Below are 19,833 nucleotides of genomic sequence, written 5' to 3' on the forward strand. Positions count from 1 at the left end.
TTTCCTTTAAAAGTTCTTGTGCATGTTGTTTTAAACAGACATGACATGTTACCGGTTTAATTGATTTATATTGTTTTCTTACTTGAGAGAGTGTGTGTGTGTGTGTGTGTGTGTGTGTGTGTGCTGCATGTCGTCCCCTGCTCTCTCCACCCAACATTTCCTGTCCCCTTCTCAGCTGTCCATCCAATAAAAGTTTGTAAAATGACTTTTAACCTTGAAATATCCCCTTATCCTAATCTCTCTCTCTTAATCTCTCTTATTTTAAAGTTCGACCTGCTCAGCAGGCGGGTATCAAAACTCGTGTTTGTTAAGTTTTAAACTTTGTTGACCAACAAACACACTAACACACTGCGACTCGTTCAACCAGACCGATGTTAACAGTAAACACACCTCAGCTTTCTGCCTGTTTGTGTTTGTGGTTCTGCAACTTCAGTTTCTTATAATTCCATCTCACAGAGCCCAGACTGTATTTACAGAGCTGGCTGTGTAATCATGTGTCAGATATGTTATCAGTTAGGCAGCACCCATTTTAACACGGGAGGTTCTTTCAGTATCATTTTCAGCAAACCTCGAGTTCAGCCTGTAGCGTTGACTGTTCAAGTCTTTGTTCAGGTGAAGTATCTGTGTGATCGGCATCACGGATGTAAATGAAGGTTAATGAACTTCCCTGCAGAGCCACGAGTGCGGGCCTGTGACCGCAGGCTCCCCGCCCCACAGCTCAAAAGAGGAGACAAAAGGTGAGGACAGAGAGAGAGGGGCTCACCTCGAATAAAAACCTCCCGACACCTTCTGTTCCCACCAAACCCCCCAAAAAGTCCCGCTGATTTCCTCTTTACGCAAGCTCACACCAACACACACAAATAACAAGGTGGCAAGATTCACAAACTACTGACTTAAAAAAGGAAAAAAAAAACAACTAAAGATCCTTCTGTAGAAGACCAAAGAAGCAGCGTTATTAGTGACTCACAGGAGGACTTCATTCTTTTCAATCAACACCTCCATTGTTTAAATCTCTTCATATACTCCCTCAGTATCGAGCTTTGTATTCCTGCATTTGTTACCTGTTTGTTTCAATGCTATGAGACGCTACCAAGTGGCGTTTTCACATCTGCACTCCGGAAAAGATCGAGACAATTTCAGGAGCGCTGAAATTCCCCTGAGCTTGCTGTTCACAGCGGGAGACGATCCCTCCCTTTAGTTAGCTAGTAGCTTTAGTTAGCTGGTAGCTTTAGTTAGCTGGTAGGTGTAGCTAGATGGTAGCTTTAGTTAGCTGGTAGGTGTAGCTAGATGGTAGGTGTAGCTAGATGGTAGGTGTAGCTAGATGGTAGCTGTAGCTAGATGGTATCTTTAGTTAGCTGGTAGCTGTAGCGAGATGGTAGCTTTAGTTAGCTGGTAGGTGTAGCTAGATGGTAGCTGTAGCTAGATGGTATCTTTAGTTAGCTGGTAGCTGTAGCGAGATGGTAGCTTTAGTTAGCTGGTAGGTGTAGCTAGATGGTAGCTGTAGCTAGATGGTATCTTTAGTTAGCTGGTAGCTGTAGCGAGATGGTAGCTTTAGTTAGCTGGTAGGTGTAGCGAGATGGTAGCTTTAGTTAGCTTGTAGCTTCATGTAAACTGACACAGAATGATGTAAAAACTCTTCAAATATTCAGTGAGTATGTTCTTCTTCTTCTTGACTCAAACAGCTTTTATACACAAGGGGAGGAGCCATGTAAACACAGCTCTGACAACAACACAGCCAGCAGGACTCCAGCTTCTCCCTCACTGGAGACAGTCAGGACTCACTCAGCCTTTTAAATAACGTGCAGAAAGAAAGCAAACCAATAAAACAATTCAAACTATAATAACATCTCTATAAAAAGGATCCAAAGGGCATCCATGTTGTTTCATTGTTCATCCGCTCTTATCTTTCTTATCGTGACTTAATCAAACATTGTGCCTCAATCTGCTGACAGTTTGTCAAGTTGGATCGTTGTAAACGGTAATTTGAGCGTTAATAATCCACTCTCGGCTAACGAGCTACCGCCTGAACTTGTGCAGTTTTCCCTCCAAAACAACATTTACAGCTGTGTGCGGAGGGTGTATCCACAAGAGAAGATACAGATCTGTTTGAACACATTTTGATATTTTCTTGTAAGGAGTAAATATTCAGTACAACACTCCACCGTTGTTGTTGTTGTTGTTGTTAACAGAGAAAGATGAGTTCCTTTTCAGTGGGTGCTGGGTGAATGTTCCCGCAGCAGACGTGTAAAATCACATCTACACTCCTGAAAATATCTGGATCATTTCAGGAGGACTGCTCGCTGGTCACCTGTGTGTGTGTGTGTGTGTGGGGGGGGGGGGGGGGGGGGGGGGGGGTCTCATGCAGTAGTCACTGTATAGAAACGTCCTCCTGTTAGCTTGAGGTGAATACTCCGGATAATATCCTGCTGCCTTCTCTTATTATCATCCCACATACATCTCATATGTGCTACATCAGGAGTTATTTTGAAAGTGTGTGTGTGTTTTTGTGTGTGTGTGTGTGTGTGTGTGTGTGTGTGTGTGTGTGTGTGTGTGTGTGTGTGTGCGTGTGTATGAATAGTGTCCACTTCAGGGCTAGGTATGGACCTTCTCCTGAACAATAGACATCTGACACACGACCTCTGAACTTGAATGCAGAGGTTTGATGGGTTGAGTGGCCAATCAGTGCTTGATTGGATACTTAGCGGTGCGTTTGCATTTGTCTCATCTTTAAATGTAGAAGCATTAACATCGACACCAGTTCAAACAGGTCGGACTCAAAGAAGGAGCACGCAGGCCGTCACGTGGACAGAGGAGACCACGCTGCGTTTCACAACTTCAGCGACATAACGCCTTCTCTGTTTACGACCTTCTGTAAGTAACCATGACAACAGGACGACTGCAGAGTTTTACCCTTCCTGTGCAGGTCACAAACGTTGAGCTGATCGTCATCGCCAACCACCGAATGAACTGCCTGACCTGAGAGACGTTCGCTCAGACAGAGACACTGACACTGAACACATGCACAACTACTTTGGGATCAGATTTCAGAAAATCCATCAGCTGACTTCAGAGCAAAATGAGCAATTTCAAGAAATTTAGCGAGGGGAGAAAGTAAGATATTTTTACGTCTTTTAAATGTAGACGAGTAAAAGTGAAAAGTTCCTTCCATGCGTGTTTGTTGTTCGTTCTTCTCCTCGTACTCTCGGCGAGTCGGAGCGTAAAGACGCTTCTCAAACTCTCCCGACGTGAATGCACACAAACAGGACCACCTTAAAGTCACTCAGAGTTCTGCTGAAATTCCTCGTCCCAGTCGACTCTGCAGATAAGAGGATTATTCAGATAAGCGGTGCAGACTGAGCCGGAGCAGACGCGTCGCCAAAACAGTTTTTTACTCTTCTGACAGTGAACTGAAGGAGGATGAAAATGAGTAAAAAACGAGATTTCAGATTTGTGATCATTTGAGTCAAAGATCTGACGTTTAGTTCAGATTTGTTTTCAGTGGATAATTAAAAATCTTCAGGGCACCTGGTGCTGTAGTCCTCCAAGCAGGGGGCCTCGGTTTGGACCCCTGGCTCCTTTTTCTGCACGTCATTCCCCGCTCTCTCTCTCTCTCTCTCTCTCTCTCTCTCTCTCTCTCCCTCTCTCCCTCTCTCCCTCTCCCTGATCTCTTACTCTGTCCTTTCTCTGCATAAAGGCAAAATAAGCCAAAATATAAACAACTTAAGAAATGTGAGCCTCCCGGTGTGTCCTCGAGCATTCCCAAAACTGGGAAAAGGACTTTGGGGCTTTTCTGCACCCACACCAGGGGAACCTGCTGCAGAATGACCCGAAACTCACTGCTCACCTAAATCTGAAAAACAAACCAAAGACCTGGAGGCCGAATCAGAAGGATGTCGACGTCTCTTTATGACACATTATTATTTGTGACTGCTGCTTTCTCCGCGTGACGTCACATTGTGTTACGGAGGGAAAGAGAAATAAAGAGTTTAGCATTTTAAGGACATTTGACGTGAGGAGTGATACGGAAGGATCGTCGAGCCGTCCTGTGATGAAGTTGAATCTCCAGGAGTTTTGTCAGACTTCTCTTCTCGTATATATTAACAGTCTTTCTGCAGAGGAATGAATGAAGGGTTTGTTTGCATGGAGACGGTCAGTCAGCTTCAGCTTCCCCCCACCGCCTCCCTGGTGTTCATCCATACCATTGTTCCCTCTTATTGTCTCTTCTGGTGTTAATGCAGACTCTCCCTTGGTATAGGTCACCCCTCCACCGGTCAGACCCCATCCTCCACCGACCACCAGCCGCCACCACCTCCTCCTCCTCCTCCAGGCTCAGCTCAGGTCAAGACGGAAGGAGTGCACATCTGCTCGTGGAGGAGGAGGAGGAGGCCCTGCAGCCGACAGATGGACGGCAGCTCCAGCCTCTGGCCGGGAATTCTGGAGGGAAAGGAGGACAAAAGACGAGGAGGAGACGGAGAGGGGAGGATGCATGCGGGGGTCACAGAGAGGAAGGAGGAGGAGGAGGTTAATTGAGTGCAGTGACATAACTGACGAGGCTTTGAGTATGTCTTCCTGTGATATGGGGATTAACTGGGACTCTTCCCTCACTGGAGACTGAAACTGAAGGGAGGGAAAATATCACAGATGCTTTCCAAAAACCAGAACAAGATACTTTAAAGGAAGAATGAGCGACACATACATGTCATCATAAATCCAGTGAGTCCTGACTGTCTACAGTGAGGGAGAAGCTGGAGTCCTGCTGGCTGTGTTGTTGTCAGAGCTGTGTTTACATGGCTCCTCCCCTTGTGGATAAAAGCTGTTTGAGTCAAGAAGAAGAAGAACACACTCACGGATTATTTAGATGGAGAGGGTTGTTTTTTTTTCTGTCCTCCTACAAACGAGACAAACAGCCGCGCAGTGTGAGCGTTCTGCGTGTGAATGCACTCAGCTGATTGGAGCCTTTAATTATCTGATGCTTATCTCTGCAGCCTGAGAGCTGGAGGCCGTCGTTACAGCTGCTCTCACACATGCACTCCTCAAAGGATCCAGAGCATTTCAACCACACCGCTCCTCAAAGGATCCGGAGCATTTCAACCACACCGCTCCTCAAAGGATCCAGAGCATTTCAACCACACCGCTCCTGAAAGGATCCAGAGCATTTCAACCACACCGCTCAAAACCACACCGCTCCAGTCTTGAATTTCCCTCGGGATCAATAAAGTATCTATCTATCTGAAAGCCTCCTGATCTGGTCGTGTCACACGGGCGCCTCCCGTGGCTTCGAGTGATTTCATGTCGGATGGGGTTAAAGGATAAACGCTTAATGATAAAGAACCTAGAGACAAAGTTTTTTTTTTTTTTTAAAAAGCATCTTTCTTCTACATGGAAAATAAAAAGCTAAGAAGCTAATGCTAATGTTAATTAGAAAAAGACGGTAGATAACTAATCTGTCTCTTTCTGAGGAACTAAAAGCAGAGTGACATGAGGAAGAAGTCCTCCTTTGTTTGACTGCTAATACAGTATGGAGCGATGGGACACATGTGGTGTGTGTGTGTGTGTGTGTGTGTGTGTGTGTTCCATACATCCTGCATATTGCATGGAAAGCAGTTGGCAGCAGTTGGGCCGTCCATCTGTCAGAGGCCCTCGTTTTAAAATGAAGGATCAGACGGAGTTTAATGCATCATTGATGAGGTCGAGGGATTAAAGGTTAATCAGCTGGATGAGAATCAAAGGTGACGTTATTAAATGTTCATAAACTCAACAGTCGGCGGCACTTCAGGTCCCAGCTGACGGATTCTTTATTCATGCTGGATTAATTGGCTGTGATGTCACCGCCTCCCTGAACCAGTTAAACATCCAGGTTTTGTGTTTTAAACACTTAGTTTTGTAAAAAAGAGTCCAAAGCATTCTGAATTAAAATCTTTGTCTCACCATTTCAAACATGCACCTCACAGAACTCTACTTTACGACAATGAGACAATAATCACTCTTCACTCAGTCAGATAAAATATTTTGTGTTTTTTAAAAGAAGTTGACGCTGATTTCTTTCCCTGAAACATTTTAGAAACACAGAGACGGAAAAAGTCAAACTGTCAAAAAAAAGGAAATTAACCGAGAATTTCCTCTAAATCAAAAATAAATGACCAGCTGTGAATGAATCTGTAAACAAACAAAAAAAGATCTAAAATGACAACAAATCCCAAACCGTTCAAACTGACTCATCCTGAGTGTTTCCTGATGAACTGATGGATAAATTAAACGTCTGCAGTCACATTTTACAGATGAATCCTCATTTTAAAAACTTCCAACATTGATGAGTCTCAGAGCTTCAGCAGAGAGACGTGTCAAACTGTTTGTTAGTAATATGGCGCCCCCTGCTGGTCATATGTGAGCATGCAGGTGGAGTACACGCAAAACTGGAACTACAATAATTTCCGGACTACAAAAATGGCGACTGTTCCGAGATGCCCAGACGAGAGAAGAGCTCCAAAGTCCCTCCTTAAAAAAAATGATAAATTATTAAAATCGTTTCTCAGCGTGAAGCCTCTGCTGGAGAATTTGATCCTTAAATTAATTAAATTAATAAAACCAACTTACTTTACAAAAACAGCAGCTAAAAACTCTTCTCTCATTTAACTTCCTGTTGTCTCTGATTTGATTTGTTTTCATCGATTCTGTTTGTATGTAGTGTTTTTTTTATTGTTCTTTGTGTTGCTTCGACGTCCTCAGGGGATCAATAAAATATTATTGGATCTTTAAAATCACACGTGATCTTTTCTTCAGCAGAGAGTTCACGTCAGTGAAGTGGGTTCAGCCTGCTGTGTGACATCATGACCACACGGGGGCGGTGTTGCTTCTTCTTCTCTCCCTTCTACCTCAAGTTTTTCGTAACCTGAAGGCTGAATTTCAGTTTCCTCCTTGAGCCCTAACTTCACTGACGTCACGGAGTGCGCGAGAAGGAACGGGACAGCACGCCATCATGTCGCTGACGTCACAACCAAGGTGCTTATTAAAATATTTAACGTGCTCTCCTCCTTGCTCCTTTTTCTGAAATAAAACATTTTTTTATTTTCTTTGAATTTTATTTCCTTTCATAAAATCTTGAGTAGATTTTCTGCAAGCTAGCAGAACAACTTTTATATCATTGTCCACACCGGGGACTTGAACCGGCGACCCTCCGTGACGTACTAAAATGTATTCTAAAAGAAAATATACCACAGTAAATATGACAAAGATGTATTATTGCTGAAAAATGATAACGTATTTCAGGACGTTGCTCGACACAGGTGTCGGCACAGGTGGCCTAGCGGTGAGGTTGAGCTGTGGTCCTCCGGGCTGGCGGCCCAATTTCCGGTCTGACTTCATGATCTTGTAACGTCGCTCTTCTTTCCCAGTCAAGCGTCCGATCAAATGAGCAAAAAGACTCAAAATGAATCCCAAACAAATTTAAATTCCTCCGTTCCAGAACAGAAAACTGTCGAACACTTTGAATCAACTTAAAGCTCCTCCTTCCTCCTCCTCCTGCTGCTGGTTTGAATCCGACGCTCGTGCAGGCGGTTCCCAGCAGGTGTCAGCAGAGTGTCACGAAGGTGGCGGGTCTGTGTGTGGTCCTGTTTGAAGTGTTCACTCAGACCTGTGTAAAAACTCTAAATGAGCTGCGGGTCCTTTCACTCTTTGTTCAGGAGGTGGAAGTGAGGTGTAATGTTCCTTTAAGGTGGGCCGTCTGCTCTAATCATCTCAGCGCACACACGCTCACAATGTCCAGCTTTGTTTGGACTTTCTCCAAGGAGACGGCCGCTTTGATCAGAGTCCTTCCGATTGTCCTCTGTTCAGACCGCAGGAACACGGAGCGACACAAAGGACTACAAGAGACCTCGTAACTGGAGCGACACCGGCGCAAACACTGAGACACATGCAGGCGGAGGAATGCATCAGACTCATGGAGACGTTTAAAGGATGAGAACTCAGAGCTTCATCTCACATACAGAATAAACTCCCTTACCACATGTCACCCCCCCCCCCCCCTCTCTCTCTCTCCCCCCCTCTCTCTCTCCTCCTGTCTATAAACTAAAAGAGTTTCACTTCACGTGGAGGATTTGCTGCTTTGCTTTTCCTCTGTTTGATTTGCAGAACTCCACATTTGAAGTCGTCGTCTTCGCCTCGTGGAAACTGTGAATTCACCCTCGCACCGGCGTGATCGATCCAGACGGAGAGGTGTAAACTGGGGAGGTTTTGTCCCAGGAGCAGAAAGCTGCAGCGAGGTGATCTGGCACGACGAGCACCGGACGCCCAGACGCCCAGACGCCACCCTCCCCACAACAATGATCGGTTCATGCTTCTTATGCCCGACTCTTTTTCAGAACCAGAACCATCAGAACAAACTTTCAAACATTTTACAAAACAAATCCGTCCGTTCAAAATGTCTGCTTTTTTCGAACGTGTGTGCATGTGACTCTGCAGCCAGCCTCTAGTGGACACTCGAGGAACTGCGTCGTCTTAGTTTTGCTTGACTTGAGCGCTAACTGATGAACGTTTGTTTCAGCCCTGCAGAACCGATGAGACGTCGGTTGAATCTGTAGGTTAGTGATCATCTTCCTATAAAAGGTCTGAAGGTGTGTGTTGTGTGTGTGTGTGTGTGTGTGTGTGTGTGGGGGGGGGGGGGGGGGGGGGGGGGGGTCGAGGAAGTGTGTCAGTAATATAAGCAAACAGAGAATGTGAGAGGAGGAAATGGCCTGTCCTCATAATCACAGCTCGAGAGCGGCAGAGCATTCAGCCCGCAGCGCTCGCTCGCCCACTCTCTCTCTCCTTTCAATGCAGCTCAGAGCCCAAGGCAGCGCTTTATGGACGAGCCACAGGAAGAGTAAACAGAGGTCAAGTGTTAAAGTCCAACCCGCCAATTCTCACCTCCATTAAAGGGGGAGGAGGGAGGAGGAGGGAGGAGGGGGGGGGGGTCATCCACAGAGCTCTCAAAGCACCTGGAAGGGGCCATGATGTGTTTATGTTCAGCATGTTATGAATTCATCAGGGAACTAAAGGTCACAATGACCTCATCACGCCAAATCAACCAATGAACTCAGCGTGTGCATCGTGTCTGAGCTGCAGATCGTCTGTTTTTGACGTGTGCTGCCGTCTCGGCCGGGACGCTCCTGACTGAGCACCTGTAACAGGACAGATCAGAAGAGAGAGAGCGAGCACATGCCTGCACAGACACTCGCTCTCTGTCTGAGGCGCTGCAGGCTGTGTGGAGTGTCAGACAGGTCGAATACACACATGTCTCTGTTCCCAGGACGGGACCTTCAACAGATTCTGCTCGGGGAGAGAGAAAGTTAATCCCTCATTAAGTTGGTAATGACACGGACGCTCATTTTCTGAGAGTGGATGGAGGGCCTAATGGCCGCTGTTGAGCTCGGCAGCTCGTACAGTAGCACGTCAACGTGTCGATGCTAACGGGGGCTAACGGGGGCTCAGCTGCAGCTGACGGGAGGTCCTCCCCTCTGCCACACGTGCAAATCAAAAACACACACCATCTGCATAAGTGACATGCAAAAGAGCTGAGTCCCATTTATCTGACTGTGTGCTGATTCAGCTCCTCTCACAGAGACTTTCAGCTCTCTGACAGGAAGTTCACCTGCAGTCTCACTCAGAGCTGTGCATGTTGGTAGGTGAGTGCACGTGACCATGTCCTCGTGTTGTAGTGAAGACCACGCTAACAGGGACCAAGACTGACCCCAGACCAGAGCGCTCCGAGACCGGGACGGGACCAAAACATTCAGGGAGCGAGGAAGTGTGTGAACGAGCCGATTCAAATGAATGATTCAATCAAACAGAGAAACGTTACAGCCATGTGTGTCATTAAAAAAAAAAACACATGTAACACACACACACACACACACACACACATACACACACACACGACCCTGTGTTTCACTATCAGCATAGTCATAATGATATCCCCTCCCTCCCTCTTAGCCTCGCTCGTGTTTAGTCTACATCACAGACGACATGACGGCTCCTGGACGGACTTTGAGACTTCTTTAGTCCGACGCAGCAGGAAGTCTCTGGGGTCCGGGTCAGAGCCACGTTAGTAGACCGTCTGTAAGGCCGGACCGGACTCTGAGGGTCCAACATGCCCGGGCGTGATCCTGGATCGTCCCCGTGAACACTTAGTCCTGATGTTTTTAGGAGGAGCTTCATGTGGAGTTTGTTTGTTTTCATATAATCAGGAGAATTCACGAGGAGCGAGCGGGACGTTGGAGGTGACAACGATGTCTGCACGCCATCGCCACCGCCACCGCCACCGCCGCCATCTGTTGTCATCTGACATCTGACGATGTTTCGGTTTGATGACGAGGTTCAGCTCTGCGATTTGTCCTCAAGCGAAGAACAGAAACGTTTTATTCTGAGAGGAAAGTTTTCTCTTCAGCTTCAGAGCAGGTGTGTCTGCAGCAACACCCTGCTGAACACACACACACACACACACACACACACACACACACACACAGGTACAGAAGGCCTGAATGTGTATTGGATCCAGACGGAGCGTTCCTCTTCAGTCAAGGTGAGCGCCAGGTCCCGGCCCGTCCCGGTAATGACCCTCACAGGTCGTTCTGTAAACGGCTTCATAATAAAGTCATTAGCGGTGGATGTGCGTGGACAGGAAAGACTCGGCGTGTTAAATGTGTCGGGCAGGTGAGAAAACGCCGCCTCCTTTCAGCTCAGCACTAATAATGATGACAGTGTTTCTTCATGCTTTTGTTTCCTTCAATCACGTGTGAACTGAGCCGAGAGGCCACGCCGCTTCTCCTCTGCGTCGCCGCTGTCAGTGACCTCGCTCAGATGGACGCGGCGTCCATCGTGTGGCGAGCCTGATCTCTGAGCGTCCTCAACGATGAGGTCGATTAGAAGAGAAGTTTAAGATTCAAACTGTCGCCTTGTCTTAGATGGAAACCAGCAGGTCGTACTGGGCGACCTGCTCTGTACAATGACAACAAACATCGAGTCCATTCTATTTGTTCCGATTCTATACTTCTTTCTCGGCTGTGATGTGTTTGTGTCTTGTCTTGTTTGTTTCCGTTCCGATCCACCGATTGTACCGACGGTGTAATTATCTGAACTCATCCTTCAGGACGCCGTCGACAACGTGGCGTCGCTTCGTGCCGCCTTTCACACACAGAAACAGGAAGCAACAACAGCCAGTCAGATTTTTCAAATTAAAATCTTTTAAACCGAAGCGTAAGAGTCGCACTTGTTACGTCTCGTCTGATCGTCGTCATGGAGACGATTTGTGACGTAGAGCGACATGGCAGTTCTTCGTTGAATCGGTCTGTTCTGTACAAATGTTGTTCAAAGCAACTTTTTCTTCTGCGTGTTTTGGCGGGACAGAGGTCACTTCCTGCCAGAACGTGCGGAGGAGAAAACGACCTTCTGACACCAAAAGAAACGAGCACAACCTTTTTTTTTGTCGTGACTGGTTCATCGTGTTTGTTTTTCATCGTGTGCTTCGATTATAAATCTGTAAACACGTGTCAGAGTGCGTGATGTGCTCCGTCTCTCCAGCTCGCCTCAGGAAGACTCACAGCGGAGGTCGTCGCCACTGAAAAGAGAGAATCGCCACTTTGCATGTCAGCAGCCGCAGATACTGAAGTGCTGATGAGGAGTTTCAAGGTGTCTTTAGTGAGAGGCTCATTTGGGAAGGACGGCCCGTTTAGAGCCATTAGAGAGAGAGAGAGAGAGAGCAGCTCTTTCTCCTCTCAGGACATGACTATGAAAGGAGCGCTCCTCTGGGACAAGAAAGCTCCGCGTATTCCTTGTCTGGCTCCAATACACAAGCGGGACACGTTGCCTTCAGCGCTGCAGCTCTGCTAGTAAGAGGACGCAGAGGTCTCACTTCTGTAAAAGCAACAAAATAAAGAGACACGAGGGTTTTAACGACGACAGCAACCTGTCGCCTCTGGAAGAAGATTTAAAGAAAGCAGACAAGAGGAGCTCATGGGTTCTTTAACTCGGACAGAAAGGAAACTCTGAATTCAAATTTTACATTTAAGAAATAAAATTGGAGAAATATTTTCCATCCATTGTGTGAAGTCAAAATGTCTGAATAGATACTTTATTGATCCCGATGGAAATTCAAGACCGACTTCCTTCTGGACATTTTTGAACGTCTCCTTTCTGCTGCTCTTCCCTGCATCCAAAGGGCTACTACACATAATTAACTTTATCATTAATTTATATTAGATCCTTAAAAAAATGGACAAAAAAAAAAAGTATAACACTTTTAAATGTTGATGGTGACACCTTCAAACATCTTCAGTCAAAGCTTCTGTCCCAAACACCGAAATAAGAACTTTAAGTCAACAGAGAAGCAGAAAATATTCAGATTACACAAACTTGAATATGATTCAATTATATATTATTTTTTTTAATGTTTGGATTAATGTTCTGTTGAAAATTGTAACAGGTATCAACAATTGGACCAATTAAGATCTGCAAACTGAAACTATTGAGGTTTAAAATGTGTTTGTTGTTTGTTCTTTCGTTTATTTTCACCATTAACACCTTAAAGTTTGAGCTGATTCTTATTTTAATGAAACCTGGTTAAATTAGTTTCTACTTTGATACGGTGACATCAGTGAGGATGAAATGAGCTGTCAGCGCTGAGGGGTTCATCACTGCAGCGGCAGTAAACAGCAGCTGGGGGGGGGGGGGGGGGGGTCTGGGTGGTCCGCTCGTATACAGGCATCAGAAGAAACGTCGTCATTGTTCAGACCGGGAGGAGAAAGTCTGTGTTTGCGCTCTTCATTAGACATTCTAGTGTCAGAGAAGGAGGATAAATAAAAGGCTCTGCAGGTCAAAGGGAAGGCAGCGCTTCGCTTCTCGGGTTCAATGTGTTTTAACAGTCACTTAAAGCTCCGCGCGACCTTCAAGTGATGGAAATGAGGCCGCGGAGTTTGCAGAGCTGCTTATAATCCAAGTTGAAAGAGAGGAAGGTCTTTGAGAATCGGTGTCAGGAGAGCTGATCACTTCCTTTTAAAGACGCCGCAGTGCACGCGCTTCATCTTCGGGCCTTTACCCCGACTCTAACTCTCAACAACATCTGTGCACTCTTATAATAAAATCCACGCTCACGTTTAAGGCTTTAGAGCCACTTGTATTGTTGCCTTTCCAAGTCGATCACAGTGAGGATCAAGCTGTGGATTAACGCAGCGGCTCAGATTAGTTTGGTGAAAGCAGCAGCACCGTCTCTGTCACCAGAAACACCCGAGCCGCTCAATCTGACGCCTCGACACCGCCGCTGTTAAAATGCACACTCTGGCAACAGAGTGCATTCACTTCATACAGGAAAGAGATGATGGACTGTTTGCATACAGAGGAGTGAAGCAAAGTTTGCAACTGCTTCAGAGGAATTACACATTTCTCTTTCTCGAATTTGGAGGGTTAAAAATGTGCGTTAGAAAGTTTATAGGATCAAAGATAAAACAGCAGATTGTGTGTAAATAAGTCAACATTCAACCATGAAGAGACTTGTTACGCAGCTTAAAGCATCTGTCGGACTTAAAAGGCTCCAATAAGATGATTTGGTAACATCAAGGCTCTCACAGCGGTAATGATTACACTCGGACTTAAGATCCATGCAAGAATTTGTAGGCCAGTAAATCTGGGAGCTCCCCCCTCCCTTCCCCCCCACGGCTCTTCAAAAGCCTTGTCATTCAAAGGCTGAGGATGTTTGACAATCCCAGCTTGTACTACTCCACCAATTAATTGGATACGTTGTCGGGATGTTCGTTTCTCTCATCTGCTACTTAGAAAGACAAAGGATCGATGGGGGGCTGTTGACACCTCTGTGTCCGGCCGAGGTATAAATGAGGGCTCTCTCCTGACCAGCAGCACTCTCTCTCTCTCCTGCTGCACTTGGAGCAACAACCTCGAAGAACTTCCAATATCTTATTTTCGACTCACTCTACATCATCAGACAGGATGCAGGTGCCGAACAGACCCGTGGGAGCTTATGGATACTCCGTGCGTAATTACGCACCAGCATCGCTCTTCTCGCAGTATCAGGGCAGCCAGTGCGCGTCTTCACCGAAGCCACAAAGTGGGAAATCTTTTACCATCGATGCTCTGCTCGCCAAGCCGGAGGAGACGCCGAGCAGCCGGGCGAGTCCCACTCAGTGTGGGGAGAAATATCAGCCAGCAGCCCCGTTTCTGTCGCTCCCTGGACACGTCGGCCTGCCGATACCGAGCGCGCCTTACGTCTTCTCACCCAGCATGTTGCACTCAGCGATGCACACACAGCCTGGATACTCTGTCTACTGCTGTCCACCCTTCAACTACCAGACATCGTGTCGTGGAGCCTTTTACACACAAGGTAAATGAAGAGGCCTTCAGTGCAAAAAGCGGACAAAATAAAAAAAAGTTGATCAAAGTTGATCACGTGGCAATCTCCTTTAACATGTTGTTGTTTTTCTTTGTTTCGCAGCTTCTATGTCCAAAGTGAACGCAGGACTTCATTCCTTCAAAACCAAAGGTGGCAAGTCGAAACGCATGCGCACCAGCTTCACCAGCGAGCAGCTCTCCCGGCTGGAGAAGGAGTTCGCACGGCAGCAGTACATGGTGGGGTCAGAGAGGTTCCTCCTGGCCTCATCTCTGCAGCTCACAGAAGCTCAGGTAAAAAAAAAAACATTCCTCTCCAAAAAAAAAAAAAAAAAACCTAACGAAAAACTTTTCTCAGAAATATCTAAATCTGTGTCCTGCTTTATTTCTAAATCGCACATTGTTGGTTTTGTCTGCAGGTCAAAGTGTGGTTCCAGAACAGACGCATCAAGTGGCGCAAACAGAGTCTGGAGCAGCAGCAGGCGAAACTGGCCAAACTCGGCCTGGCTGCTCCCCCGAAGAGTCCCGGATCTCAGGGCCACGGGGATGAAGGAGACGAGGACGAGGAGTTCTCTGACCTGGATGTGGACATCGATGTGTCCGATGACTGCATTGATCACTGCTGATCAAACAAACCTGGACTTCCTTCAAAATAAAAGACTTTTTGTACATAGTGCTGAGAAAGGAGGCCACTGTCTCTGACTATGGATATTTAATATAGTTATATATTTAATTTTCTACATTTATTGCTCTTTGATGGCTCACTTCATGTTTATTGTACATTTGAGTGAAATATTCAGAAATATATTTTATGACATTAACACCGACTGTGTCCTGTTCATTTATTATCAGAAGTTTGTTTATATTTTGCACATTGAACTTTTAGTTTAACTGACAGATTTTAAAGGTCCTTAAAGAATTTTCTGTTCGTCTGAAATTGAAAAGCTAAAAAAGGTTAAAGCAGAAATCGAACATCCTGCAGTTCCTGGAGTGTCCACTAGAGGCTGGCTGCAGACACACATGAAGTCACATACACACCCATTCAAAAAGCCTGTTTTTACAGCACATCCACACACACTCTATGGGGGTGAATGTTTTGATGACTCATCAGTTTTGATAAGGGATCAGAGTTGCAGCGCCCCCTGCAGGAAGACACGGGGGGACGCCACTCAGGCTTCAAATCCTCAAATCAAAGTGAACAAATTGAGCTCAAGTCAGACGTAAATGCGTTTTAACAGTCCAGGTCTCGTCGCACAAACACAACAAACTGATGATTCTAACTTAACGTGCGTCCTCTGATTCGGCTTGTGTTCATTTTGGCGCCCCCCGCAGCCAGAGCGACCTCTGATCCCTTTGCTGATCTCGTCCTTTGCGTGTGTTTGTCGTGTTTTCAAACAAACAAAATCGAACACTTCAGCCTTTTTAGTCCATCACATCACTCACTATGAACCATTATTTGTCGACGTGTTGTCTGACACCTACTGGACTAAAGTGGAACTGCGTCCGCTGTGATAACCTGATAAAATCCTGCTTCTACCCTTTGGTCTCTCATTTTAGTTTGAAGACGTCGGAGACATTTCCTCTCAGGTCTGAAGTCCAGGACGAGCTCGGGTTCCCCTCTGATTTAAGCTAAGCAAATAAATAACCGGCTCTGGGATTAGCTGGGATCTCTGTAACCCGGGGTGGTAGGGGTCAGTCTGTCTCGGGGAATATCAAGCTGGGGGTCTCTCTCTTTAATCCGGTTAAACGGTCAGTACGCCTGTTCTCAGGAGGACCGGGCTCACACATGCCCACCCATCGCCGACAGGTGTCCCGTCGCTGCTCCGCTCAGACTCCACGTCTCTCCTCCCAGGTGGGGCGGGACTCCTGCTGTCTGCTGAGGCCTGCCGGGGCAGACGTGAGGGATGAAACAGGAGGGAGGACAGAGGACTGGGACGTAGCAAATGAGTCCATCAGAGCAGCTAATTAGGAGCGGGTCAACCTGAAAGTGGCGTCCTGTGGATGACTGAAACGAATCTGAAGGAACACAGAACTCTGGTTTCTTTCTTTTTGTTTAAAAAATGCTGAGTGTTCATTTTGTATGCTCAACTGTTTCTACATCTTTACATGATCACATCCAAGAGGCCACACCCATAAAAGAAATCATAAAAACACCACAAATAAGTTCCTAAAAACTTCGATTAAACGGATCAGTTCCGTTATTGACCTGAAGTTTTCACAGTTCTGTCGACGTGGTTCTTAAAACCTCCCTGGTTCTGTTGTCGCAGCTCTCTGACGTGTCACTCACACAGCTTCTGGCTCACCTATCCCCCTCTGTAAACTATATTTCAGATTCAACAAACCCAGCAACAACATGGTCCAAAGAGATCAAAGACGAGGAACACAGATGCAATGATGATTCCTTCATAGCTGCCTCCTCTTCCTCAAACTGCAGCAGAGGAGCTTTCAGTCTGAGGCCGTATCAAAGAGAGAGCTTAATAAACAGTAACAGAGTTGGTCTCTCTCTCTCTCTCTCTCTCTCTCTCTCTCTCCTGGTGTCTGTGCTCGCCCTGATTAGAGCTGCAGCGACGCTGAAGGAGCAGAGTTTGTGTAAAACCCCGGAGAGCCGTTTCTGATGTGATCAGTGGAGAATCAGAGCTCTCTCTCCACAGCTCCACGTAATCCCATTGAGGGGAAGAAAGGAGCAGTCAGAGGCCTGGGAAAACCTGGAGAGTCCTGGAGAGGAGGAAAGGGGGGGGGGGGGGGGAGTTGGGGGGTCAGCAGGATCGACGTCTCAATTAGCACAGGGCACCTTAACGGCTGGAAACATGCCAACGTTGGCTGGGTTTCTTAAGACTCTCTACAGGGTCCGAAGTGAAGCTGCTTATCAAAGAGAACCGCGACGTCTTCATCCGTCCAGAGAGACAATCTGTCTGTGTTCATCCGCAGCGTCCAATCAGACTTCACCGAGTCTCTGACAGGCGAGCGAGCGCCACGTCGCCTTTACAGAAAGTGACCTCGGGAGAAATGCAATACGCTTTGAAGGCCCCCCCACACACGGCCGTTTTGGACGCCCCTGGGTTTATATGAGAGAAGTTATCAGGTCAAACAAAAGTTTTCTTTATAATTTACAATATAAAAATAAACTGTTTCCTCATCCTCAAACTTCTTGTGTTTTTCTCTTTGTCCTCATGTCAGGTACTGAAACTTCTTCATTCATTCATCTTCTTGTAACTGTTGGTTTCATGTAGAAACACGTCTCGTGCTGCTCGCTGTATTTTAATGAGGCGGCTCAGCTGCAGCGCAGCTCGGAGGTGTGAAAGTTCTCATGGAGAGCAATAACCTCCACCTACAATACGAGAGTGCACTTCATTTGACCAGCGCGCGTTTTAGGGTCGACGATAGTAAAAAAAAAGAAAATCCTTCTTTGCATTTTATTTGCAAAGACGAGGGCCCTTCTACTCCATCTAATAGTCATTAGCTTTCATTACAAGCGTTTGAAGTGGAAGCTGCTCTTTGTCTCGCGCACAAAGGCTTCTGACACGGGCACTGACGACAGGAGAGCGCTCCTGAGGAGAGGCGCTGTTTGGAGAGCTCCCACTCAGGAAACAGCAGTTCCTGTTCAGCCGCAGAGGACACCGTGAAGCCGGTGAGGACATTTAAAAAAAAAAAACACCCTGGGAGGGAAAAAAACACACCGGGGTCCCACATACCGCGTAATTATCCAAAACGCGTATTTTACGCACAAAATTCAAAATAAAAACAAGAAATATTGGATCAAAAATGGCTGAATTTATCAATTTAGAGTCATTTTAACAAGTTTCTTTAAGGATGCTATTTGACGTTGCTTTCCCTCTTAGAGCACCGTCACGTGTTTAACAGTCTGTGTGAAATTAACTTTGTACAGATGAAAGTTCCTTTAAGACGCTGATGGTGTGATGGAATCGATAAAGCTGATTGGATGGAGAGATGAACAGCGTGATGTGATGAACACGCATCTTCTCTGCAGGCCGTGTTAATCGTGGTGTGTTTGTTTATGCAGAGGAGGGGAGCCGGCGGAGGGGGGGGGGGGGGGGGGGCGGGGTCTCAGTACAGGTGGCTAAACGACAGCACTTCTCACGCAGGTGGCACAAACGCAGCGACGTGCTACTTTTCCCGTCTCGTTATAATGGGGTGAAATTTTCCAAGTATTTAAGTGGGACAGATTAGCTGAACACACAAAGCTAATGCTGAACAAAATGGCCAATTAGTTTATTAATGAAGACGGGGGGGGGGGGGGGGGGGGGGGGGGGGGGGTCTGACTGGATCTGATGGTCCAATCAACAACGGGAGACCTCAGCTGGATCTATGGCTCCATAAGGACATCAATAGAGCCTCATCAGTGTCCAATCAAATCCCATCTAACACTTCATACTGAGTGTAATTAGAAGACATGTAGTAGCTTTATTCTGTCTGTTCTGCTGTTCAATATTTTGCAGGCATGCCCGATGATCTCTCCTTGAGTCAAATAAATAAAGTGTTCCTCAGCTCAGCCACTAGATGGCAGCAGTGCTCTAAGAGACAGTCTTCACTGCAGCCTCACGTTCACAGCATCATCACGTTTATGTTTTTATCTATAGAAGACTTTTCTTCACTTATTTGATGTTTTAGTTTTTTTAGATTTAATGAGAACACCAGGGGGCAGTAAGCTCCTCACCAATCAGTAAAGACGCATTTAAAGGTTAAAGGTCAAAGGTGTGTGGTCGGTGGATGCAGCCGGAAGGGGGACATAGAAGTATTTTATGAAGTAATCTATTAGAAAGAGAAAGTCAAGAAGAAGAAGCACAAGTGATGTCCTTGTTTAAAAAATCCCACACAGGTGTGCTCAGGTGTGTTCGTCTTTGTGTGCAAAGAGCAGCAGACTGTTTCTTTTCCATTTAAAGGTTATTAATTAAAACGTCTAGTTCGGCCACTAGAGGGCAGCACGTGTATTAAACTGCGCCTCATGTTCCTTTTTGACTCCAGGCCTCATTAACCACAAACTGTTTTTAATTCTATCAGACTGTTAAGAAAAAAAAAACGGAATCATTTTTTGGTGATTTGTGACAGAAGAGCAGTAATAGCACAATAATCAGCCAATCAGATTAAAGCTCTCATTGTTGGTGAAAATATAGGTCAAAACCTTTTTTTAAAACCTTTTCCCAATCTCTTAAACCTCCTGATGACGTCAGTAGGAGTCTGTTTCCCATGTTTTGATTGGTTTAAATCCAACATTTTTCACACCGAGAAGCTTCAGAATTTAATTTGAAGCTTTTTAAAAAAAATAAATCTATACGAGTTAAAATTGTTTGTTTATTGTTGTTGTATTTTGGTGCCTTGGTCTGCACGTGCTCTGTAATCTTTGAGTCCTCAGCTGCTACCATTGACCCCCCCCCCCCCTCCTCCACCTGTGGCTCGAGCCCTCAACTATCCCACCAGGTTCACGATCCTTAAAGCTGAACATGTCAG

At 46.1% G+C, this 19,833-nt stretch overlaps 1 protein-coding gene across 1 annotated transcript; it reads left to right on the forward strand.

Annotated features, from left to right (window-relative positions):
• The first annotated feature begins 13,666 nt into the window (after positions 1-13,666).
• Positions 13,667-15,011, forward strand: noto (notochord homeobox). The gene is made up of 3 exons (XM_079369850.1): positions 13,667-14,362; positions 14,474-14,661; positions 14,787-15,011. Exons 1-3 carry the CDS (start codon positions 13,972-13,974, stop codon positions 14,991-14,993), a joined length of 786 nt encoding a protein of 261 aa, XP_079225976.1. The 5' UTR covers positions 13,667-13,971; the 3' UTR covers positions 14,994-15,011.
• Positions 15,012-19,833: the final 4,822 nt, after the last annotated feature.

Source organism: Symphodus melops (genome assembly GCF_947650265.1).
Source record: "Symphodus melops genome assembly, chromosome: 19".
Classification (NCBI taxonomy): domain Eukaryota; kingdom Metazoa; phylum Chordata; class Actinopteri; order Labriformes; family Labridae; genus Symphodus; species Symphodus melops.